General features: G+C 34.5%; 1 protein-coding gene across 1 annotated transcript in view; it reads right to left on the reverse strand.

The window, feature by feature from the left end:
• Positions 1–25,724, reverse strand: part of SNTG1 (syntrophin gamma 1) — a 948,474-nt gene that overhangs the window by 316,303 nt on the left and 606,447 nt on the right. The window contains exon 4 of the mRNA XM_013047405.2: positions 2,034–2,090. Coding sequence (XP_012902859.1) covers positions 2,034–2,090 — 57 coding nt within the window. The remainder of the gene's footprint in view (positions 1–2,033; positions 2,091–25,724) is intronic.

Consider the following 25,724-nt stretch of genomic DNA (forward strand, 5'->3'; position numbering starts at 1 on the left):
TATCTACGGTTAGTGTGTCATAAGAATCGTAAACGAATTGCCTTTTTTGTTAGAATTCCTAACGTATGGCACAAATCACAATTAAAATACTGCTTTTGGGGCACTTGGCTGGCTCAGTGGGTTAAGGCCTCTGCCTTCGGCTCAGGTCATGATCTCAGGGTCCTTGGATCAAGCCTGCATCCCGCTGTCTGCTCAGCAGGGAGCCTGCTTCCCCTCTCTCTCTCTGCCTGCTTCTCTGTCTGTTTGTGATCTCTGTCTGTCAAATAAATAAATAAAAATTTTAAAAAATGAAAATAAAACAAAATACTGCTTTTGTGGTCAATATTATGAATGCAAACTATCCACATTTGATTTAAAAAATTATTTAGTTATGTGTAGGAGTTTCAGTTGGACTGGAATAACAAAAATGTTAAATGGATATAATTCATTTGGTGAAATTCCTGATGTTTTAAAAACTGCCTAGGTTAAAATGGTGCAATTTTAGTAAAAATAAATTACATTGTATTATTGGCTTTAAATTATAAATGGAAACAGAAAAAAAAATAGAAAAGAACATTTCCAGCCTACACAAAACTAATGTAGCTCCACCATTAGAAACAGAGTTGGAGTGGCTGCGTAGCTTAGTTGGTTAAGTGTTAAACTCTTGGTTTGGGCTCATGTCATGATCTCCTGATGGTAGTAGATCAAGTCCCATATTGCTCTCCCCTAGTCTGTTTCTCCTGTGCCCCCTCCCTTGTTTCAAGCACATACACACACACACACACACACACATGCAAACACACACTCTCAAATAAATAAATAAATAAGAAGAAAGAAAGAGTGAGTCAGGCCTACTAGGTGAAAATGTTTATCTCAAGTGAAACCAACTCTCATGATTGGATTTTATTCACACTTAGCATTTTTTTTCTCTTTCATGGACTTTTTACTATCTCTAGTGGCAACTTTAAATCCTTCAAGAAATCCCAGTAAATATCACAGCAAAAACAAAAATAATTTCCATATTCTATTAACTTGGCCTGCAAACCTTCCTCGTTTTAGCTGATGACAGATAAAGGAAAGTTAAATAAATATTTCAAAACTAACACTTTATGTAGTGATATTCTTATCACCTGACAACATAATGCTATTCCACACAGGTACATTTTTCTAAGTCATTTCCATAATGTCAACTAGAACCGATAACCACCAAATTTAGAGTTCCACTTTCCAAGCATATATAAATTGAGCTGTGTTAAAATTTCTTGAAATATATACCTGAGATGTATGATAGTCACCCTACATAGGCAAAATACCTAACCCAATGGTCAAGATAAAGTTAGGTTTCATTTATCTATGCAGAGACATAGATTTCTAAAGGGACTTTAAAGACATTGAGTTAACTTTTATAATATTTATGTAATTTCTCACCCTTTCAAATTTTCTATTTTGTTTCAGTGATGACAAATTGCAGATATGGTACATCTTTACTAGTCAACCATGTACAGGAGGAAAAGAGGCCTTTAGAATTTCATAATAAATGGAAGTGAACAGGTATGGTCATTTTTAAAATAAATGAGATGCTAAAATTCTGTCTATCTTGTTTACTTGGCATTGTGATATGAAAATTCTTTAAAAGAGGAAAACTAATAAAAGAAAAAGATGAATAAAATCCAACTAAGTCTTAACTATGTATTATTAGTTTAAAACTTGTTCTTGCTCCATTCACTGAAAGGGCAGTCGCACCTATTCTGGCTGGTTAGAGGAAGACATGCATATTATAACACAATATCTGACATGTTAAATGACACCAGAGAAAGTGAATGACCTATGTTCAATATCGGGTAAAATTCCCAAATACTTTTTCTAAGAGAATTTCTAAATCAAAAGTTGCCCAAGGTTTTGTGAGAACCTACCTATTTTACATCTCATTCCAAATATTAAACAATTTGCTATAGCCATTCTTATATAATTATTAATCAGCAAAAAAATCAAAATACACAAAAATGCAGGCTTTACAGCATGGCCTTTGAGGATAGACTGAAAAGACAGGATACCTTTATGCTTAATCCAAATCCTCCTACAGTTTGTCTTCTAATGGTCACCGTTCTTTCCTGAAAGACAGGATTTTAAAAGAGGTTAGAATTTCACAATAATAGACTTACACACCATTTTCCTCCTCTCAATTCTGTTTTTGTTCCTTTAAAAAAGAAACATTTTGTGACACCAAACAGGCTTTAATTTTTGCAACAAATGGATCATTTTGTAATTTTTAATCAAAGGTTAATTTATTTGTCTAGATAAAAGGTACTGTGTGGTTATTAAGCTTCCTTTCAATGATTCTCTGGACATATTTTGGAATTTTAACTTTTACCTTCTTACTTTCTCATTTTCACACTATGTATTCTTGTTGTCTAAGAAATGACAAGTTTGGGTTACAAAAAAATAACTCTGTGTCAATGGTAAATATTATCTTTGTCAACCAAGGTCTTATTTCCTTCAGGACTAAATCATCTTGCTGTGGAAATCTGAGAGCTGAGCTGGAACGCTGCTGTTTCCCAACACATAAATGATCCATGTGTGTGTCTAGGACTGTGGATAAACCAGGTTCATAATGATTGTTTATTTGGAAAAGAATGGATTTTATACCTAAGTAATAATGACAATGGAATTATCAATTTTCAAAATCAATTATCTTTTTCTTTCAACAATGGTAAAGATAATTCAATCACTAGTGTTTAAAACAAAAATCACAAAAATCTACATTTGAACAAATCCTTTAATTAAAAAAAAAATCAGTATTACTCTGTTTTAGGGCCATTCTACATCATAGGGCCATTCTACATCATGCATATTCTGGAAGTGTGTTGAAATTTTATTTATTACCTTCTCAACTTACTTATAACTTTCTTATGTTTTGAACCTCCCCCTATCCATAACACTTTAAGACTTCCTCCCCTTTCTCCTGTTGTACTTGGGATAGATGTTTCTCCCTACAAATGCCCAGCTTTTTTGCTATGATCTCTTTATTATTGATTCTTTCCTTTACTCCCTGGTTTTAGAGGGGCTATGTGGAGCAGTTTATATTATTTAAAAAGAACAAAAAAAGGGGCGCCTGGGTGGCTCAGTGGGTTGAGCCTCTGCCTTCGGCTCAGGTCATGATCCCAGGGGCCTGGGATCGAGTCCCGCATGGGGCTCTCTGCTCAGCAGGGAGCCTGCTTCTCCTCATCTCTCTCTGTCTGTCTCTCTGCCTATTTGTGATCTCTCTCTCTGTCAAATAAATAAATAAAATCTTAAAAAAAAAAAAGAACAAAAAGAAAATCTGGAAAATGTGTGCTTCTGATGGTTCTTCCTAAATACTTTAAGGTAGTATAGTATAAAACCTCATCATGTTGGCAGTTACAAAATATTTTCATTTAGCCATGTTTTTAGATTTCATAAATAAAAGCAAAAAATGTTTAAAGAACAAGACCACTATACCAGATATTGAGGTATAATAAGTGTCATTTATTTTGAATTAAAAAATAAACATTTATGGTTGGAGATTGGGGCATAAGAAAAAGAATTATTAGTACAAATTAATAACACTTAGTTATCTCAATTTTTTGTCATGTCCTAAGTAATTTGACCTATTTTAAAACTATAGATTTCACTCTTAAAACCTGTCCTCTAATTATGTTTTCAAGTCAACATTAAAGTTACTTACACAAAGTAAGTTTACAGATGTATTACAATGTATGAAAAGGAACATGAAATATAAAACACATTATTCATGTCAAATAATACCATAAACTCTACTTTTTATTTTTAAGCCAAATATTGTATCACTCCCCATTTTTGGGATCACAGATATGGGAAGAAACAGTACTTTAGAACTTATATTGTAATATCTATGTATATAAGCATAACTTCATGTACAAAATCAAAAAGGAAAGTGGGCACATGCATTATACACACAGAAAATCTAATTTAAAATATATTACATATTTATTGGAAATGTCCTTTTGTTAGACAAGGTAAGAGGAACCTGTTAAATTAAGTAATCATTGTTTATTTCTAACTAAAGGATTGATTAAAGCTATAAATTGAAAATAATGGAATTGAAATCAAAGAATCTATCAATGACTCAAGTATCCACAACTTAATATGTTCGGAAAATTACTTAATCCCTATGAATCTCTTTTTCCTAATCTGTAAAATGGTGATAAGTAAGACAGTAACAGCTTTCTTTTGAGGAGTAGTAATTGTGAAGAACCCCAGGATAGAGTAGAAATTTAATTAATATTCTCTCTCTCTCTCGCTCTTTCTCTCACACACACACACAGACACACACAAATACACACAATCTGTTATTCTAGACAGATATTCTTATTTAGTAGTCACTTAAATATCTGATTAATATTTGTCCACTTTGTATTCCAATAGTTACATCACAGAGTAACTCAAATACTGGAAGTCTCAGCTCAAGGATAAGCCAAGTAAATGGCTGTCTTTACTCTTTTAAAACGGATAAGCAAACTGCTTTCACAAAACTGCCTATCAAACTAAAAGCTTCTTAGATAGTAGTTATTTTCTTAATTCCATGTCTATAAGGAACAAATTCTTGACTCCTTAAAATAAAGATTCATCTTTATTTTCTCAAAGTAAAGAAGTCAGTCTGTCAAAGAAAATCTATTTTATTTAGTAAATTACTTCACCTAAATTTCCTACAACGTCTTGCACAGAAATCATTAGTCACAAGGACAACTTGATAAGTAAACTCTATTAACCAGCCAAATGTATACTGAAACACTGCTTTTCTTTGAAGGGACAACAAGCATGCCAGGGTGATCAAAGGTCTATGCAACGTCTTTACTCCTTGTCTACAAGACTGCTTTCCAGTCTTTGGTGGAGAATATTTAGAACATGTTCCAAATCAAATGCAAAATTGATGATGCAGAAAGGAGTTTGGAAACTAGAGAGTCAGCAATAACAGCTGAAAATCTCAGAGACAGCAATTATTTTAATGTATTTTAAACACATGGGCACATGCACATATATGCAAATTCCAACCAACACCTTTATATGCTATTGCTTCATTAGCTTATTTTATAAGAAAGTAAGGAGAAACAAGCAAGACAAACTCATGTTTTAAGCCAAAATATTAAATTTTTCACTGCAGGTAGTGGGAAGTATAGAATGGCAAAACAACTGTTCCCAGTGTGGCACCTTCCCGACATTCTTCCCACTGTCTCTATGTTTGTGTTATCTATACCCACTATCCCCTTTCCACCTCTTCACATTTGGTTCTTTCCTACTGTCCCCACCAAAATATTTTTTTAATGCAATGTAATGAATTGTTTCAGCTGCTCACCTCATAAATCAGAGAATATCTATCTGAAAACTGATCTGAAGTTGTATTTAGTTACATCTGGGGTGTCATAAAGACATTGCCTAAGTAACAAAGCCCTATCGTTCAGGAAACTAATGCTTATTGGTTATTTTATTCTTTAAAACACAAAATCAAGACAAGTATCCCCACATTCTTACATATACAAAAAGCCTTTCTTTAATCTTCCTATTCCTTGTAAAATGTAAACGATGGACTTAGAAAAAGGTGCTGTAGGAGCTCCTGGGTGGTTCATTTGCCTAAGTGTCTGCCTTTGGCTCAGGTCATGATCCCAGGGTCCTGGAATAGAGAGCCTCGGGTGAGGCTCCCAGGTCAGTGGGGAGCCCGCTTCTCCCTCTCCCTCTGCTGCTCTCCCTGTTTGTGCTCTCTCACTCTGTCTGTCTCTGTGTCAAATAAATAAATACAATCTTTAAGAAAAAAAAAAAAAGATGGGCTGTATACCTAACTAATCAGCATAAATGTTATGGAAAAAAAAAACCCTTGTTTTATTTTTTTAATTAATTTATTTATTTTCAGAAAAACAGTATTCATTATTTTTTCACCACACCCAGTGCTCCATGAAATCCGTGCCCTCTATAATACCCACCACCTGGTACCCCAACCTCCCACCCCCTTGCCACTTCAAACCCCTCAGATTGTTTTTCAGAGTCCTACATTCGTTTTCTGTCTAAATCAAATTATTGTCACCACTGCCCTCTGGATTATTATATTTGAATACTCCATGTATGCTGTGTGAACTATATGGGAACTATAACCAAAATATGCATGATACCAAACACAAAGTGTTGTTATGATGTATCCCAAGTATAGAAATGTTTGAGATATGTAGTTGAAAAGAGAAGGAAGCAGTGAGAACAGTGCAGAAACTAGAGAGATTATCAAAAGGAGAATTGTTTGTACTGATTATGTGGGGTGGGAATAAAGAAGATATATAAGAAAAGAGGGAATGTCATTAGTTCTTTTGATGGTTCAAGAAGAGTATAAAATGTTGAAAAAAGAATAATAATAAAAATGGTAGCTTCTAGGTACTGAAAATAAAATATGTGAACTGACAGGTTTCACAGCACATATAACTATTAAAATACATTGTGACCTTGATTTTTTTTTTGTCAACTATTTTTTTCTGAGAGCTGAGGCTTGTCCACAGTTGAATTCCAAGAATTTAGCATAGGGCCTATATCAAAGTTAGGCTTTCATGCATTAAGTGAAAAACCAAAAGCTTTTTGCAAGTATTTTCCTAAGTAATCATCCTAACAACACTTAGGATAGACAATATTTTTCTAATTTAGAATGAGAAAACTAAATGCAAAAGAGTTATATTAATTTGACAAGATCCAAATCATGATTTAAATCAAGGTATCTCTGATTCCACTATAACAACAGGATTGGGATGGGATGGAGAATTGGGATGAAAGAAAAAAAGAAACTGGAAAATCAGGGTACATTGTAATAAAAAGAGAAGGAATTGTGAGAAACTGAATGTTTTCCCTCTAAAATCAAGAAAAAGGCAAGGATCATCTGTCTCATTGATGAGGGAGCAGGAGGCTGGCTGAGGACAGAGCAAGAGCTGGCACCTTGCACCCCCTCTCCACCCACTCCCCTCCATATGTGTAGCATTCCTCAGGCACCCCTGACTGCCATAAAACGATAAATAGTTAACTTGCAGGGATCGCAATCCTGCAGAACAGGAATCTCCTTTGCTCTACAGATGTCCTAGAGATCTAAACAGGGAGGCTACCTTATCAATAGCACAAATTTCCAGAGGCAAAGAACTCTCAGTTCCTGAAGCCCTAATGTCTCCCTCCCCACCATAAACTGGAGGAGGCTGAGGTAGAAGGGAATGTAAATGATAGCAGGATCATAACACCCCACCAAGAATCTCCCAACTATCTCGATGTTAATGCCTGACCTAAAGATGACATTGATCAAGCCATAAGGGCAAGGCCTCCCCCCGGCACCTTGTAGGCCCTCCTTAACATGTGAAAACTCTGTTGAAACCTCCCATGCCTTCTCCTTACCTTCCCCCAACCGCAAGGTATATAACCTGCCATCCCTCTCAACCTGGGGCAGCAGCTCTTCCTGCCCACAGGTCCTGTCCCCGTGCTTTAATAAACCACCTTTTGCACCAGTGACATCTTAAGAATTCTTTCTTTAGTCGTCGGCTCCGAACCTCACCCCACCGAACCTGACTTAGGTTCTGGGACTTCATCATCATCACTCCTCTTACATTGTGCTTGGATTCTCAACTAGTGCAATAAGGCAATAATCTGAAGTAAAAGTCATTGTCTATCTGGAAAATCCCAAAGAATCAATAAAATCCTCATAGAAATAATAAATAATTGTTCAAGGTCACAGGAGACAAAAATATACAAAAATCAATTGCTTTCCTATATATCACCCATGAGAAATTAAAATTTGAAATGAAAATCACAATATCATTTACAATAGCTCACAAAAAAGGAAATACTTGGTATAAATCTAACAAAATAAGTGAGAACTTATATATGGAAAACTACAAAACTCTGGAGAAAGAAATAAAAGATGATTAAAACAGAGAATTTTATATTCATGCACTAGAAGACTCAGTATTTTTAGGATTCAACTCTTCCCAACTAGATCTACAAAATCAATGCCATCCCACTGTTTCTGAGGTTAACGTGGGAAGCCAGAAGACCCATAATGGCCACCACAATATTGAAGTAGAAGAAAAATTTGGAGGACTCAGGATGCTTGATTCAGGACTTACTAAAAGCTACAGTAATTAATAAAGCATGAAATTTTTGAACATATAGATTATTGGAATAGAACAGAATGCCCCCAAACAAAACAAAACAAAGCCAAAGCAAACATGCAGATGCAGTTAATTGATCTTTGACAAAGAAAAAAGGCAAAAAGAAACAAAACAAAACAAAAAAAAAAACAAAAACAAAAACAAAAAAAAAGGGAAAGAAGAAAGAGGAAGGAAGGAAGGAGAAAGAAAGAAGGGAAGGAAGGGAGCAATCTCGACATTGCCATTCCTTTCATAAAAATTAACACAAATTGGATCACAGATCTAAACATAAACACTATTATTATAAAACTTCTAAAAGAAAACAGGAGAAAATCTCTGACTTTGGGTTTAACAATGCGCTTTTCAATACAATATCAAAAGCATGATCCATAAAAAGAAACAATTGATGTTAAAATATTTTAAAATTAAAAACATCTACTTTGGGGCGCCTGGGTGGCTCAGTGGGTTAAGCCACTGCCTTCGGCTCAGGTCATGATCTCAGGGTCCTGGGATTGAGTCCCGCATCGGGCTCTCTGCTCAGCAGGGAACCTGCTTCCTCCTCTCTCTCTCTGCCTGCCTCTCTGCCTACTTGTGATCTCTCTCTGTCAAATAAATAAATAAAATCTTAAAAAAAAAAAACATCTACTTTGTAAAAGATATGCTTAAGAGAATGAAGAGTCACAGATGTAAAGAAAATATTTGCATAATGCATTCTGGTAAAGGACTTGTTTCCAAAATATATGAAGAACTCTTAACACTTACCAAGAAAATAAACAATCCAATTAAAAAGTTGCCAAAATATTTGAGCTAGCACCTCATCAAAGAATATACAGATGGCAAGTAAGCATATGAAAAGATGCTCAACATCATTAGTTATTAAGGAATTGCAGATTAAAATAATGAAGTAACATTACACATCTACTAGGATGACTAAAATCTAAAACATTGACTATATCAAGTGGGATATATCATCATAAGAATTCACCCTCCTTGCAGGTCAGAATTCAAGAGAGTTTGGTAGTTTCTCATAGAGTTCAGAGAAGTCCGAAAAGATTACATAGGAACTGCACTCCTACATATTTAATCAACTCATTTTAACATTTGTGTTTACCTAAAAAACTCTGCATAAAAATATTTGTAACAGCTTTATTCATAATTGGCAAAAATTGAAAGTGACCAAGATGCACTTTATCCATAGGATGGATAAAGAAACAAACAAAACTGTGTGTGGTACATCTGTACAAGAACATATTTATTCACTAGTAGAAAGAAATAACTGTCTAGCTTCAAAAAGACATGGAGAAACCTCAAATGTATACCACTAGGTAAAAGAAGCCAGTCTTAAAAGGATACATATTCTGATTCCATTTATAAGACACTCTGAAAAGACAAAACTATAGAGACAATGAAATGATCAGTGGTTGCCAGGAATTCAGGGAGAGGGAGGAAGGGCTGAATAAATGAAGCACAGGAGATTTACAGGGTAATGAAACTATTATTTTGATATTACAATAATGAGTACATGACGTTAGATTTTAGTGAAAGCACATTAAACTTTAGAGAACAAAGAATGCATCTTAATAGAGATTCATTTAGAAGAGTCATTTAAGAAGTTAGAGGATCCAGAGAGGGAATGCAGCTGTAACAAAACAATCTCATTTCATTTAAAATGTCTGTTACTATCTCCTTGAAAGGAATATCGGTAAATGTGCTGAACTAGGTAACTTTGGAAATGAACGGAATCAGTAAGACTAAAGCTAAAGACTAAAGACAAAAGGTACTGCACATAGTATCGTATTCTGGTTGTTCTGGTTGAGAAAGACTTTCCACATGAAGGTAAAGTTAATAATTCTGACTATATATATATGCATATATATATATATATATGAATTAAATAAGTAAGTTGATAGTAGATGTTTCTTACTGTTGGAGAGGGAATTTACAGCAAGGGAAAAAGGCTAAAACAGTCTATTGTGTAATGGAAGACAGTTAAAGATAGCAGTATGAACTCATGCTTAGTGTAATGTGGATACAGATGGTTACACACAGAAATATTTAAAGATATAGGAATATATAGAGATTATCTTTCATCCTTTTAAAAATAGTTTTACAGGAATACAATTCATATACATAAAGCCAACTATTTAAAGTGTACAATTTAATGAATTTTAGTATATTCACAGTTATACATTCATCACCATAATCAATTTTAAAATATTGGCATTTTTCAAAATGTAACCCTGTATCCTTCAATCCTTAAAGCTCATCCTAGCCTTAGGGATCTACTAATTATCTAACTATCTACTAATTAATATAACTAATTAATCTAACTAATTAGTAGATCTACTAATCCACTTTCTATCTCTATAGATTTGCCTATTATGGACATTTCACATAAATGGTATCACACAGCATACAGTCCTTCATGTTGGCTTCTAACCATGATATTTTCAAAGTTCATCTATGTTGTAGCATGTATCAATATTTAATTTTTATTAATTAAATATTAATTTAAATTAATGACATTCCATCACATGGGTATGCCACATTTTATTTATCCATTTCTCCACTGATAGACATTTAGGTTGTTTACACTATTTGGTTATTACAAATAATGCTGCTATAAACTTTTGTGTGCAAATTTTGTATGTACCTATGTGCTTTTTTCCTTTGACCCTTTGCTAAAGAGTGAAATTGGGAACTGTTAGAATGTTTTCCAATGAAGCTATACCATTTTACAATTCTCACCAGTAATGTCTGAGAATTTCAACTTCTCCACATCTTCACTAACACTTGCCCTTCTCTATCTTTATTATTATAACCATCCCAGTGGCTATAAAGTATTTCATGTGGCTTTGATATATACTTCCTTTATGGCTAACAAGGTTGAGCATCTCTTCATTTGCTTATTGGTTATTTATATACCTTCTTGGGAGAAATGTCCCCTTGAACCCTTTGAATGTGTCACAATATTTTATACCTATGTTGTCTCCTAAGAGTTTCATATTTTTAGCTTTTATACTTAGATTTTTTATCCATTTTGAGTTAATTTTTATAATGTTGTAAGTTCCCAAATTCATTATTTTGCATGTGGATATCCAATTAATCTGACAGCATTGCCTGAAGAGATAATTTTTCCCCATTGGTCTTGTCACCCCTGAAAATTAATTGACTGTAAATATGAAGGTTTATTTCTGAACTCCAAATTCTATTTCAATGACTGTGTATCACTATCTATATGCCATATGTGGACATATCTCACACTGTCCAAATTACCACTTCTCTAAAACTGCTAAGTTTTGTTTTTTTTTTTTTTTAATCTGGAAGTGTGAGTGCCTCAAATTTTTCTTTTACAAAATTGTTTTAGCTATTCTAAGTCCCTTTCATTTTTATATGAATCTTAGCATTAGTTTGTCTATTCTTGCAAAGAAATAAGCTTGGATTTTAATAGAGTTTGATCTGTAAATCATGTGGAGATCACTAGTATTTTAACATATCATTACATTTTGGAGCTCATGAAAAAAGAATGCCTTTCCATGTATTTAGATCTTCTTTAATATCTTTCAATGTTTTTTTGTTGCTGTTGTTGTTGTTATTTTTCATTTTCAGAATATATATTTTGTACATTTGCAAATTTAATCCTAAGTGTTTCTTTCTTTTTTTTTTTAAGATTTTATTTATTTACTTGACAGAGATCACAAGTAGGCAGAGAGGCAGGCAGAGAGAGAGAGAGAGAGAGAGAGGGAAGCAGGCTCCCTGCTGAGCAGAGAGCCCAGTGTGAGGCTCCATCCCAGGACCCTGGGATCATGACCTGAGCTGAAGGCAGAGGCTTTAACCCACTGAGCCACCCAGGCACCCAAGTGTTTCATTCTTTTTAAAAACTATTTTCAATGGGGGCACCCCAAAGCCTGTTGGCAAATGTAATTTGTAGTGAGTCCTTCCTGAATTAACAGTTAGACATGGGTGTTGTTTGAAATTTAAATATTTCCTGTTTATTTTTAAAGGTACCATTGCAGAGAACGGAATAGCACCTTTCTACTTTCATATTCTCCACCACCTATGAAACTGAAATCTTATCTTTATAGTTTTGTTCTGACAAATGAGCATCTATAATGGATTCAAGCAGTAAAGTGATGTCAATTACTGCAGCCAAGTTCAGTCAGTGGTGAATCTTTTGAACTGAAATCCAGGCACTGTGAGCAACCACCCATGTGGTTGTCCCCTGATCCATTCTGTCTCCTATCTTCTAACACTTATTAAGATTATGACAGCTCTGAGAAGTCCTATATTAAGCATGCTATTTCTTTTTGTTTAATCTATTGTTTCCCTAACTGAAAAATTTACTCTGTGATTTCTAATTGTTTCAGACACATATATATCTAAAAGGTCATGTGGACCAAAGATTCACTCACTTTTAATCACCTAATAAGTTGTGTTTGAATATGTCATACCCATAAAACCTCTAGGCAGATTATAAAAGAACATTTGAGCAAGTTATTTGTCCTAGAATATGTTTGAATCATAATATGAAAATAATTTTGAAAATGTACATAACCACTGTTTATTTTATGTTTTCAATAGTCCAGTTTTCAAAAAGGGATTTATACATTTATAAATATTGATATTAATAATGATTATATTTCTGTGGTATTTCATATCTTAGTGGAATTAGCTTTTAATTTTATAACACCATTAAATAATGGTTGTGATAGTTGCCTTTGTCATCATGCTAATTTAGAGGGAAATTACAGTAATATTATTAATCTTGACTTTTGCTTTTCCTGAGATCCTTGTTTTAGGTTGGTTTATACACATGCGCGCACACACACACACACATAATCTACTTGTTCGTTTTGTTGAGAGGATCTAGAAGAAACAATACCCTGTGACATTGTTTTGGGGTTTGTTTGTTTGTTTGTTTGTTTTAATGCTAGTTTTGGCCCAGTTTGAGGCCCTGGCTTGAAGCTGGACAGTTCGCCTCTGGAATAGCAAACTAAGTCCATACCCAACCACCTCCCTGACTGGGCTCTCACTCTCAGGGTCACTACCTATCTGCCCTAATCACTCATGACCTGGCACTAGACAGCTAAGAACCTAAGAGCTAAGAACTGCCTATGCCTCAAGCTTGCTGCAATTATTCAAACTAGCCAATGACTAACCTCGCTCCCTGTTATATTCTGGGGAGGGAATGACGTGAAAGAGGGTCACTGGGGTATTGCATCTCACTGTTTTCTGCCTCTTAAATTTTCAGTGAAATGCCCCACTACAGCCATATTCCCTGAGCCTCTGGTTCACCCTCTAAAAGCAAATTTCATCTGTGCTTACTGTTAGGGACAGACTGGGGAATGAGGATTTGTGATCTAAGAAAGGCAATCCAGTTCTTTAAAACTTCACACAGAAATTCAGTTTCTATCTTGAGCCCTTCCTGAACCCAGGACTTCATTGGACTCTTAGGCTTTAAATTCTTGAGTTTTTGTGCCACGTGAAGTTCAGGTTTGACTACTTCACATTGCCTATGTTAGCAGCCCCATTTCAGACACTGAGATTTTAGCTTTCTCTAAACTACTGTTAGTTGTCTCTCACCCCACCAAATTGTTGCCAGCTTCCAGCTGGAATTTCTTTTCATTCTCCTGTGCTTTATGCCTCTCTTGAAGTGATATATAGATTTGCTCTAAGTCAAGTCTTCACGCACTGAGCTTTACCGAGCCGATTTCCACACAGGATACCCTGTCTTCATACTTGAACTGGAAGTACTGCGTCTATGCATGCAATCACCATATTTCTCTGTGAGATGACACTTTTCTGCTGTGGTTTTTGGATGAAGGGAAAATGAGATAAACTTCAGTTAAAATTAAAACTTTTATGGGAATGTTAAAGGGAAAAATATTAAGAGAGTCAAACTTTTGGAAAGGGACAATTAAAGGATAATTATTCAGAATAGCTGGAATACAGAATTCTTGGGCACCTGGGTGGCTCAGTGGTTAAGCCGCTGCCTTCGGCTCAGGTCATGATCTCAGGGTCCTGGGATCGAGTCCCGCATCGGGCTCTCTGCTCAGCAGGGAGCCTGCTTCCCTCTCTCTCTCTCTCTGCCTGCCTCTCCATCTGCTTGTGATTTCTCTCTGTCAAATAAATAAATAAAATCTTTTAAAAAAATAAAAAAAAATACAGAATTCAAAACCGAGATAGATGAGACCTTCTTATTTCCTTTCTTGAAATGGTAAATATTTCAAATAGTTGATAAATGGCTACTACATAGGAGACACTATTTTATCTGTTGTAACTACAAAAGAGAACAAAGCATCAAAAATCCCTGCTGTTAGGTGTTCACATTCTAATTGGGAGACAGGTTAAGGGCAATGCACGCTTTGGAGAAAAATAATTCCAGAGACATAGAACTTCATACTAATGAAAAGGGAATAAAAATGGTCTCTTTGAGGTGAGGACACTTGAGGATAACTGGTTTTGGTGAGAAAATAATAAGTGAAGATATACCCAGATAAAGGGTATTTCAGGAGAGAAAGGCCAACAAGTCCAAAAACCCTACAATGAAATTCACCTGCTATACTCAGGAAGTATCAGGTATATCCAGAATAAAGGGAACAGATTTCTTTATTTCTGATCTATAGGCCTTTCATTCCTGTTTTAATGCCTTACTGCTCTAGATAAAACCTCCAGTATTCCATAGGAAAGCAGTGGTGTGAGCAGACATCTTTGCCTTCTTCACAAACTTAGGGGAAATGTATTTCATTTTTTAGTATTAACTATATTATTAACTATAAATTTGTGTAGATATTCTCTTCAAAATTATAGAAGTTCCTGGTTTTCTGATGGTTTTTATCATGAATTGACTTCACTGATTATTTTTGGATTTTAAATCAGTCTTATATCCCTAGAATAAACCCAACTTGATTGTGATGTATAATTCCTTACAGTGTTGAATTCTATTTGCTAACATTCCAAGAATTTTTGTGTCTGTATTCATGAAGTATATCGATCCATAGTTTTAAGTTGTGTACTGCCTCTTGTTCTGGTATCAGAATAAGTTTAAAGAATGAAATGTTACATATTACCTCTACTTTTTTCTGGAGGGAGACTTTATAGATTTTTTTATTAATTATTCTTTGGTAGAGTTCTCTGACAAAACCACCTGAGACCTGAGATTCCTTTTTATAGAGTTCTTTCATTACAGGAAATTCCATTTCCTGAATTATAAAACAATCAGTTCCATATGGCCTGAGTTGTTTGAAGAATTAGCCAACTTTACCTAATTTGTTAAACTGAGGTGTATAGAGTTGTTCATAATCCAGGGACACCTCGTTTTATTGTGCTTCACTTCATTATACTTCACAGATAGTGTGTTTTTTACACACTGAGGCATTGGGGGACCTGAGTATCAAGCAAATCTACAGGCACTTTGCTCACTTATGTCTCTGTGTCACATTTCAGCAATTCTCAAAATATTTCCAACTTTTTCCTTATTAGTTATGTCTATTATGGTGAACTGTGATCACTGTCTTTGATGTTATGGTTGTAATTGTTTTGGGGCACCACAAACCATGCCCATATGAAACATCAAACTTCATAAATATCATGTATGTTCTGCCTGTTCTCCAACTAGTTATTCCTCCATCTCTCTCCCTCTTTTGGGGCTTTCCTATTCCCTGAAATATGGCTATATTGAAATTAAACCAATCAATAACTCTAAATAGGTGCTCAGTGTTCAAGTGAAAGGAAAAGTTGCATATGTCTCAATTTAAATCAAATATTAGAAATGAGTGAGCTTAATGAGGAACTCACATTGAAAACCAGACAGGCCGGAGGTTGGGCCTGTTGCATCAAACTGTTAGCCAAGTTGTGAATGCAAAGGAAAAGTTCTTAAAGGAAATTAAAAGTCCCACTCCAATAAACACACAAATGATCATAAAATGAAACAATCTTATTGCTGATATGGAAAAAACTTTAATGGTCTAGATAGAAGATCAAACCAGTCACAATATTCCCTTAAGCCAAAGCCTAATCCATAGCAAGGCCCTAACTCTCTTCAATTCTGTGAAGACTGAGAGATGAAGACGCTGCTGAGAAGAAGCTTGAAGCAGAGGTTGGTTCATGTGCTTTGAGAAAACTAACCACCTCCATAACTTATGAGGAAGATGAGAAAGTGCTGATGTAGAAGCTGAAGCAAGTTATCCAGAAGATCTAGTGAAGTTCATGCTTGAAGGTGGCTACACTAAACAACAGATTTTCAGTGTAGATGAAACTGCCTTACATTGGAAAAAGATGCCATCTAGAACTTTCATAGCTAGAGAGGAGGTCCCAAGGCCTGGCTCAAAGCTTCAAAAGACAGGCTGACTCTTTTGTTAAGGTCTAATGCAGTTGGTGACTTTATATTGAAACCAATGCTCATGTATCACTAAAAAAATCCTAGGGACTTTCAAAATAATGCTAAATCTACTCTATCTGTGTTCTAAAATTGAAACAACAAAGTATGGATGGTGGCACATATGTTTATAAAATGGTTTATTTAATGTTTTAAGTCCCCTGTTGAGACCTATTGCTTAGAAAAAAAGATTCTTTTGGGGGCACCTGAGTGGCTCAGTTGTTAAGTGTCTGCCTTCTGCTTAAGTCATAATCCCAGGGTCCTGGGATTGATCCCTGTCTTGCGGGGGTCCCTGCTCAGCAGGAAGCCTGCTTCTCCCTCTCACACTACCCCTGCTTATGTCCCCTCTCTTGTAGCCTGTCAAATAAATAAATAAAAATCTTTTTAAAATTATAAGAAAAAAAGATTCCTTTTAATATTTTATTATTTGCTCACAATATACTTCATCACCATAAACTCTGATGGAAAACAATGATATTAATATTGTTTTTATGCCTTCTAACACAACATCCATTCTGTAGCCCATAGATCAAGGTATTGTTTAGACTTTCAAGGCTTATTATATAAGAAATACATTTTGTATGGTTGTATTTGCCATAGATGGTGATTCCCTGATAGATCTGGGCAAAGTAAATTAAAAACCTTCCAGAAAGTATTAACCATTCTGGATGTCACTAGAACATTCATGATTCATGGGAAGAGGTCAAACCATCAACATTAACAGGAGTTTGAAAGACGTTAGTTCCAACTTTCATGGATGACTTTGAGCAGTTTGAGACTTCAGTGGAGGGAGTAACTGCTGATGTGCTAGAAATACCAAGAGAACTAAAATTAGAGTGGAGTCCAAAAATGTGATTGGATAGCTGCAATCTCATGTTAATACCTGAAGAGATGAAAAGTTGCTTCTTATGGATGAGCAAAGAAAATCGTTTCTTGAAATGGAAACTACTAGTGAAGATGCTGTCATTAGTGTTGAAATAACAAAACAAGATATAGGATATTACATAAGCATAGTTAGTAAAGCAGTGACAGGGTTGAAAAGATGGACTCTTATTTTGGAAGAAATTCTACTCTGGGTAATATGCTATCAAATAGCATCACATGCTATTGAGAACGCATGCATGAAAGGAAGAGTCAACTGTTGCTGCAAACTTCATTGGTGTCTTAAAGAAATTGCCCCAACCACGCAACCTTGAGCAACCACCATCCTAATCAGTCAGTGGCCATCAGCATCAAGATAAGAACTTCCACAAGCAAAAAGATTATGACTTGTTGAAATTTTAAATGATAGTTTGCATTTTTAAGCAATAATGTGTTTTTAACTGTGGTATGCACATTGTTTTGGTTTTTATTTTTGTTTTTTGTTTGTTTGTTTGTTTTTAGGAGAGAACACTATTACATACTTAAGAGACTATAGCATATTGTAAACATAACGTCTATACACATGGAAAACCAGAAAATCCATTTGATTAGCCTTAGTGTGATATTCCCTTTCCTGTGGTAATCTGCAACTGAATCCATATATTCAGTATCTTTTCTTCATCAATCTTACTGAGGGCTTGTCAATTTTACTGATCTTTTCTAAAAACCTGGTTTTTGTTACATTTATTTCTTCTCCTGATTTTTCCTCAATTCATTTTTCCTTCTGTTTTTATTTCATTGATTTCTGCTTTTTATTATTTCCTTCATTCTACTTGCTTTATATTTATTTTGCTTTTGTTTTTTCCATGTCCTCTGCAAGAAAGTTTTTATTATTGACTCTAAATTTTCTTCTTTTCTAATGTATGCATCTAATGCTACTTCCCTCTCAATACAACTTTTTCTGAATCCCACACATAGTGATATGCTGCATTTGATTCAATTCAATGTATTTTTAGATTTCCCTTGAGACATTTTAATTGATTCATTGTTATTTAGAATTGCATTGATTAGTTTCCAAGTGTTTGGTAATTGCCTTCTTTCTGTTTTTGATTTCTGGTTTGATTCAATTATACATAAAGAACACACTTTGTATTTCAATTCTTTTAAATTTCCTAACATATGTTTTATGACTCACAGTGTGTTTTTTCTTGATAAATGCTCTCTGTTATGTTTTAAACACATACATAATATGCTTTATGTTCTGTAAATGTTCATTAGATCTGGTTGATTAATGAGTTCGAATATATTGCTGAATTGGCCTATCAATTTTTGAGAGAGGATGTCAAAGTCTTTAAATATAATTGTGGATTTCTCTATTTCTCCCTTAATTTCTATCACTCTTTGATTCATATATTATGCAGTTCTTTTATTTGTTCATACACATTTAAGATTGCTATACGTTTCTGATAAGTTGACCTTTTGTTATTATGTAATATATTACTTTGCACCTTATCATTTTTGTTTTGCCCCAAGGTCCACTCAGTCTGATATTACTATCTACTCTTTCTGAGGTCTGCTTTTCTCAATTAACAGTTTCATTAATGACATATCTTTGTAGATTTTTTCATAATTTTATTTTCAACTTATTTATATCATTTTACTTGATATAAATCTTGCAGAGAGGATAGCATGAACTTACTTTTTTTTATTCACACTTCTAATCTCTATCTTTTAATTTATAAGTCTGCACCAATAAAGTAAAACTGAATTTAATTTAATCAAATAACTGATATGTTAATTCTGGCATTTTATTTTATTTTGTAATGTCTCTGTTCTCTGTTAATTTCTCCCCTCCTTTTCACTGTTTTCCTGTAGATATGTGTATATTTTTTAGAATTACAGTTTGATTTATCTATCGTCCTTTTTGAGCATGTCTCTGTATAACTAAATATGTTATACAGAGACACGCTGACCTGGCAGTGGATTCGCTATAGGTAATATCACTGTCTCCCACTGCCAATATTTTACCAATGCAAAGCAGATGAAGAATACCTATCTTCATTTATGTCCTTTACCTTGTTTTATTTCTAATATAATTGCCTTTAATATGTCCTCTATGATCACTGAAAACTACATTAAACATTGCTACAATTCTTGCTGAACCTTCATCCATCATTTAGAAAACTCAATAGAAAGAACAGGTATTGTATTTCCCATATTTTTACTCTTTCCATTGTTCTTTCTTCCTTTGTGTTATTCCAATTTATTTCCTCTTCATTTACTTTCTGCTTATAAAGTCTTTTTTAGTCATTCTTCAGAATATTTCTGTTGGTAAAAATTTTTCTTAGTTTTCCTATTTATCAGTTTCCCCTTGATTACTGAAGAATATTTTTTTAATTTATTTTTAATTTATTTTCAGCATAACAGTATTCATTGTTTTTTGCACCACACCCAGTGCTCTATGCAATCTGTGCCTCTCTAATACCCACCACCTGGTTCCCCCAACTTCCCACCCCCCCACCACTTAAAATCCCTCAGATTGTTTTTCAGAGTCCATAGTCTCTTCATGGTTCACCTCCCCTTCCAGATCCAACTCCCTTCTCCTAACTCCCCATGTCCACCATGCTATTTATTATGCTCCACAAATAAGTGAAACCATATGATAATTGACTCTCTCTGCTTGACTTATTTCAAATTCAGCATAATCTCTTCCAGTCTCGTCCATATTGATACAGAAGTTGGGTATCCATCCTTTCTGATGGAGGCATAATACTCCATAGTATATATGGACCACATCTTCCTTATCCCTTCCTCTGTTGAAGGGCATCTTGGTTCTTTCCACAGTTTGGTGACCATGGCCATTGCTGCTATAAACATTGGGGTACAGATGGCCCTTCTTTTCACTACATCTGTATCTTTGGGGTAAATACCCAGGAGCGCAATTGCAGGGTCATAGGGAAGTTCTATTTTTAATTTCTTGAGGAATCTCCACACTGTTCTCCAAAGGGGCTGCACCACCTTGCATTCCAACCAACAGTGTAAGAAGGTTCCCCTTTCTCCATATCCCCTCCAAAACATGTTGTTTCCTGTCTTGCTAATTTTGGCCATTCTAACTAGTGTAAGGTGATATCTCAATGTGGTTTTAATTTGAATCTCCCTGATGGCTAGTGATGATGAGCATTTTTTCATGTGTCTGATAGCCATTTGTATGTCTTCAATGGAGAAGTGTCTGTTCATATCTTCTGCCCATTTTTTATATGATTATCTGTTTTGTGTGTATTGAGATTACTGAAGAATATTTTTGACACATACAGAAATCTGGGTTGATAGTTGCTTCTTTTCAGCCTTTGGAGTACTTTGCCACTTTTAGGGGAAAACTGCTGCCATTTTCAGTAGATTGTTTCCTCCCTGTTTCTAATATGTTAACCTTTTTTCTTTCTGCTTTTAAGGGTTTTTTTTTTTTTTTTTTTTTTTTTTTTTTTTTTTTGTCTTTAGTTTTCAGGATTTGGCTATGATGTATCTTGACATGGGTTTCTTGGTTTTATCCCTTTGAGATCTGCCCTACTTCTTGAATGTGTAGAGTTACATCTTTTACAAAATTTGGGAGTTTTCAGTGAGCATTTCTTCAAGCACTCTGAGTTCTAATCTCTTTCTCTTTTCCTGGGACTCTGATGAAATAAATGTTAGATCTTTTGTTAGAGTCCCATGTGTCCCATTCTTTTTTCCCCAGTTCAGTTTCTCTCTTTTGTTCAGAAAGGTAATTTCTATGTTTCCATCTTAAAGTTAATTAATGTTTTCTCTATCTTCTCCATTCTGTTGAGCCCATCCATTGAGTTTTTATTACAATTGTATTTCCAGTTCTATAATTTCCACTTTTGCTAAGACCTATTTTCTCATTTGTTTCAATCCTGTTTGTAACAAACAGGAAGCAATTTTATGACAGCTACTTTATAATACTTGTTAGATAATTGTAACATCTGTATCATTTCATGGTTGGCATCTGTTGATTGTCTTTTCTCATATAAGGTGAGAATTTCCTTGTTACTGGTCATAGGTGAAATTCCAGCTGCTTTCCAGGCCTCCATGGACAAAACCATGGCTGGAGGCATAGGAATGCCTCATTACTGCACCCCGAGAGTTCTCAGCTGACACTATTGTGAAGAGAGGTTCAATGGGCTGTAGTGAAAATCCTGACTTTTTGTAAGGCCTCCTTGTGTACCTCTCCAGTGTGATGTGAAGGAAAAAAAAATGTTTCTTTAAACATCAAATTTCTCTGTCTGTGACATAAAACATAGGAAGAAGTCAGTTCTAAGTGGGAAAAATAGTAAATGCGTCATTTTAAAAAATGACCATTTTAATTAAAAAATTCACTCTTTAATTTATTATGTTAAATCATGTAGAATAGCAATTACATAAATTATATGGAACTTGTTTTCACAATATGACATTTAATTTCACCTAGTTTGTGTGATTCTTCATTTCCAAAACAATCCAAATGTTAGCCTATTAATCTTACTCAATCTCATTAAAATATTACATATTTAATTAAAATAAAATTCTATGGAAGCAATATAACCTTCATAAATCTATAATATTTAGAATATCCCTAGGCTCTTTTTTACCAATATCATATTAAGAACACTTTACTTTGGTGTCAAGTAATAATAATGGAACTCCTTTGCATTTAAAAATCATTCATTCACTCATAGAACATTTTGTTTTGAGGTGACAATTGTTGTTTTCTAATTTTATACAGAAAGGCTACTGCCTAAATTGTTAAAACTGTTCATCCAAAATAATCATTCAAAATTATAGGCAATGTGAACTACAGAAAGGAACAAATATCCAGATCAGTAGATTGTTCATTGTTTTAGGAATCAATTATGACCTCAGATAAAGTTCTGGAACCAAGGCAAACATAACTAAATAGTTGAAAAACAGAAAGTGAGAAGAAGGGAACCAACTTTTATTTTTCACCTTAAGCAGCCTCCAAGGTAATGCAATCTCATTTAATGCTGTCACAGTGAATTATGTAAATTATATAAATTTTTCACTCATGGGAACCAAGATTCAGAGAAGATAATTAACTCACATAGTGTCACAAAGCTAGCAAGTGGTGAGGCTGAGATTACAAGCCAGATCTGCTTAATTTCAAAGCCAATAGACATAAAACATACCCATGTGTGTGTACACACACACACACACAAACACAAAACTATCTTAAATCTGGCATTCCTTTGAGTCAGATATGCTAAAATATTTCTCCAGGACAACATACAAAAAGATGATGGATAAACAAAAAATAATGCCAAAGCATAGCCAGGGAGAGAAGAGAAGAGGAAAAAATATCTCAGTTGTCTGTCAGAATGAAAATGAAATGTCAATCAAGGGGTGGGAAGGCTCTGCACAAGCAGTGGTCCTGCTTGCATTCATCCTGGGCCTGTGACTGGCAGGACCTAGGCAAGGTGAGAGGTGGCATTGTAATAGTGGGTATGCAGGAAAAATATTTCTACCACCCAAAGGGCTATAGTAGAAAACTTGTTCATTTTGAATTTTTCTCTGAATGAAAGAATTAAGAACAAATTCTCCTGAGATTTTGTAAATATTATTGCGCTACAGGTGGGTTTGAGATGAGGTTCACACTAACTTTCTGTCCTCAAATCCCAATACAGAATTTAAAGAGTATCTCATTGCTAGTATCCTTGGACAACTTGCAAAAGCAAATGCAAATGCAAATTTTATATTTGTGACACATTATATAGCTGAACCCCAAGAAATACTCAGAATGCCAAATCCCTCGGCTCACAGTGAAAAATCACAGGAAGAAATAGAGCATGATGAATGAGTCAACACAACAACAAACCAACAAACAAGGAACAATAAACATATGATCTATAATCATATATAATAATATATAATAAACATATTATGATGGAATTCCAAGGACACCACATAGATAGGATTCTTAATATGAATAATAGAACAGAAAGAGATATTAAATCTATGACTGTGACATAAAACTTTATGTAGCGAATACAAAATGGGATCAAATAGAACTTTTAGAAGCAAAAAAAAAAAACAAACCCAAAAATAAAACAAACAAAAAAACATAATTACCAGAATCAGAATTTTAATAAATAGTTTAAACAACAGAGTGAATGTAACCTGAGAGAGAGTTAGTGAATTGAAAGAACATGAGGAGTTACTGTCAGTGCTCCAGAGACAAACAATAAAATATAAGAAAGTAAGAGAATGAAGAATCAGGGGAGATGATCTAACATCCACCTAAAACGTATTACCAAGGGGAAAGAACAGAGAGATTGGGAAATATGCATCCTTTAAAAAAATAATTGTTGGTAATTCTTTAGAATTGAAAAAAATCATGAATCCTTATATTCAAGAGTCACTATGACTCCAAAGCAAAGTAAACAGAAAGAAATCTTCATAGGTACATCAGAGTGAAACTGGAGATCACCAGAGACAGTGATTCCTAAACCTTCAAAGCACAGAAGAAGGGACAGAATCCCTACAAAGAAAGCATAATTAGAAACACGAGAGACTATGGACTCCATGAGACAAACTGAGGGTTTTAGAGGGAGAGGGGTAGGACTATGGGTGAGCCTGGTGGTGGGTAGTAAGGAGGGCATGCATTGCACGGAGCATTGGCTTTTATACACAAACAATGAATCATGGAACACTACATCAAAAACAATGATATACTGTATGGTGACTAACATAACATAATTTTTTTTAAATGGGGAAAAAAAAGAAAGCATAATTAGATCGATGGCAGACTTTCTAAAACTCCACACTCAACTTGGGGGGGGGCAAAATATAACAAAATAAGGCAAAAATGTCAACTTTCTTATAAGGCGAAGAAAAACAAACATTAAAAAATTTAAAATATCTATCTACCTATCCACTTATTTACAACTTATATACATACTATATGTGATTCATATATGTGGATAAAGATTATTGATAGATTCATAGTATTTGCACATAGTAAATAAAGTTAACAGGATTATAAACACAAAATGCAAATCAGTTTTTGTATTATAAAAGCAAAATGCAAAATGCAAATGTACCAGTGAGGGAAGCACGGGGGGTATGAGTATCATACTTCCTAAGCTGATGATGGGCACATAAGTGACATATCCTTCTTGCTCTTCAAATGCAAATTATATGTTATAAAAATTAATTTATATAAGTATGGTATATATTTTGTATATGAAAGCTTATAAATAAGAACAATATAACTGAGAAGCCAATTAAGCATCATTGTTCTAATAAGCCAATTTCAGTTTTTGTTTTTTTAAAATTATAGATCTGACCTACATTCTTAGTTCAGCTTTGGAAATATTATACTATACTTTTATACTTTAAAATGGTAGTAGAGAGAGTCATCTTTCCACAGTTTCCATTTTGAGAAAAAAATCAAATCTATAATACATTGCAAGAATGGCTAATCTCCCCCTTCAGACTCACCCCCCCCTTTTTTTTTTAAGATTTTATGTATTTGTGATAGAGCAAGAGCTAGAAGGAGAGAGCGAGTACAAGTCTGGAAAGAGGGGAGAGGAAGAGGGAGAAGCAGACTCCCCACTGAGCAGGGATTTGGATGCAGGGCTCCTTTCCAGGACCCTGGGATCATGACCTGAGCTGAAGGCAGATTCTTAACTGACTGAGCCACTCAGGAATCCCTAGACTCTAAATTTAAAATTAACAAGATGTTTATATTTGCCACCTTTACAAGTACTCTCTTGTTTTCTAGATATTGATTTAGGTATTATTTTTGCTGAAGCATTTGTAAGTTCCAGACATCTTGACATTTCATCTCTAAATGTTCCTATATATTTTTTCTAAGAAAAAGGACATGTTCTTTTTCTGAATGTGTTTTTCCAATATCATCATCAATCCCAATTTAAGACTGCCACCATGATATTATCTAATATATGGCCCACATTTAATGTCTCCAATTGGTCTAAAGGTACTCCATATCTTCTTTTCCAATCTGATATCCAATCTATATATTGTATTGTTGCCAATCCTTTATCTCTTTTACTTTGCTCCTCCTTTGCCTCAAGTCCAGAGATAGGCTGTGCACATCATCACTGCTATGCAATTCAGAGAAGAGATGCCCATATATTAGAATGAGAAGCTGTGGCTTTGCTGCCAATCTTCCTAAACAAGTCTTTCTAACTAATGATCCTGAAAGTAATCTTTATTCCCTTCTCCCTTGTATCTTCTCATGTCTACTTCATTGGCTTCTCCTTAGTCAACTGACATGTTCAACTCTCACAGAGTGAAGAAAACAAAAAATTAAAGGAGAAAAAATTTTGTGTGTGTTTTTT

The sequence above is a fragment of the Mustela putorius genome, unplaced genomic scaffold, assembly GCF_011764305.1.
Source record: "Mustela putorius furo isolate JIRA1106 unplaced genomic scaffold, ASM1176430v1.1 tig00000151_pilon_pilon_pilon, whole genome shotgun sequence".
Classification (NCBI taxonomy): domain Eukaryota; kingdom Metazoa; phylum Chordata; class Mammalia; order Carnivora; family Mustelidae; genus Mustela; species Mustela putorius.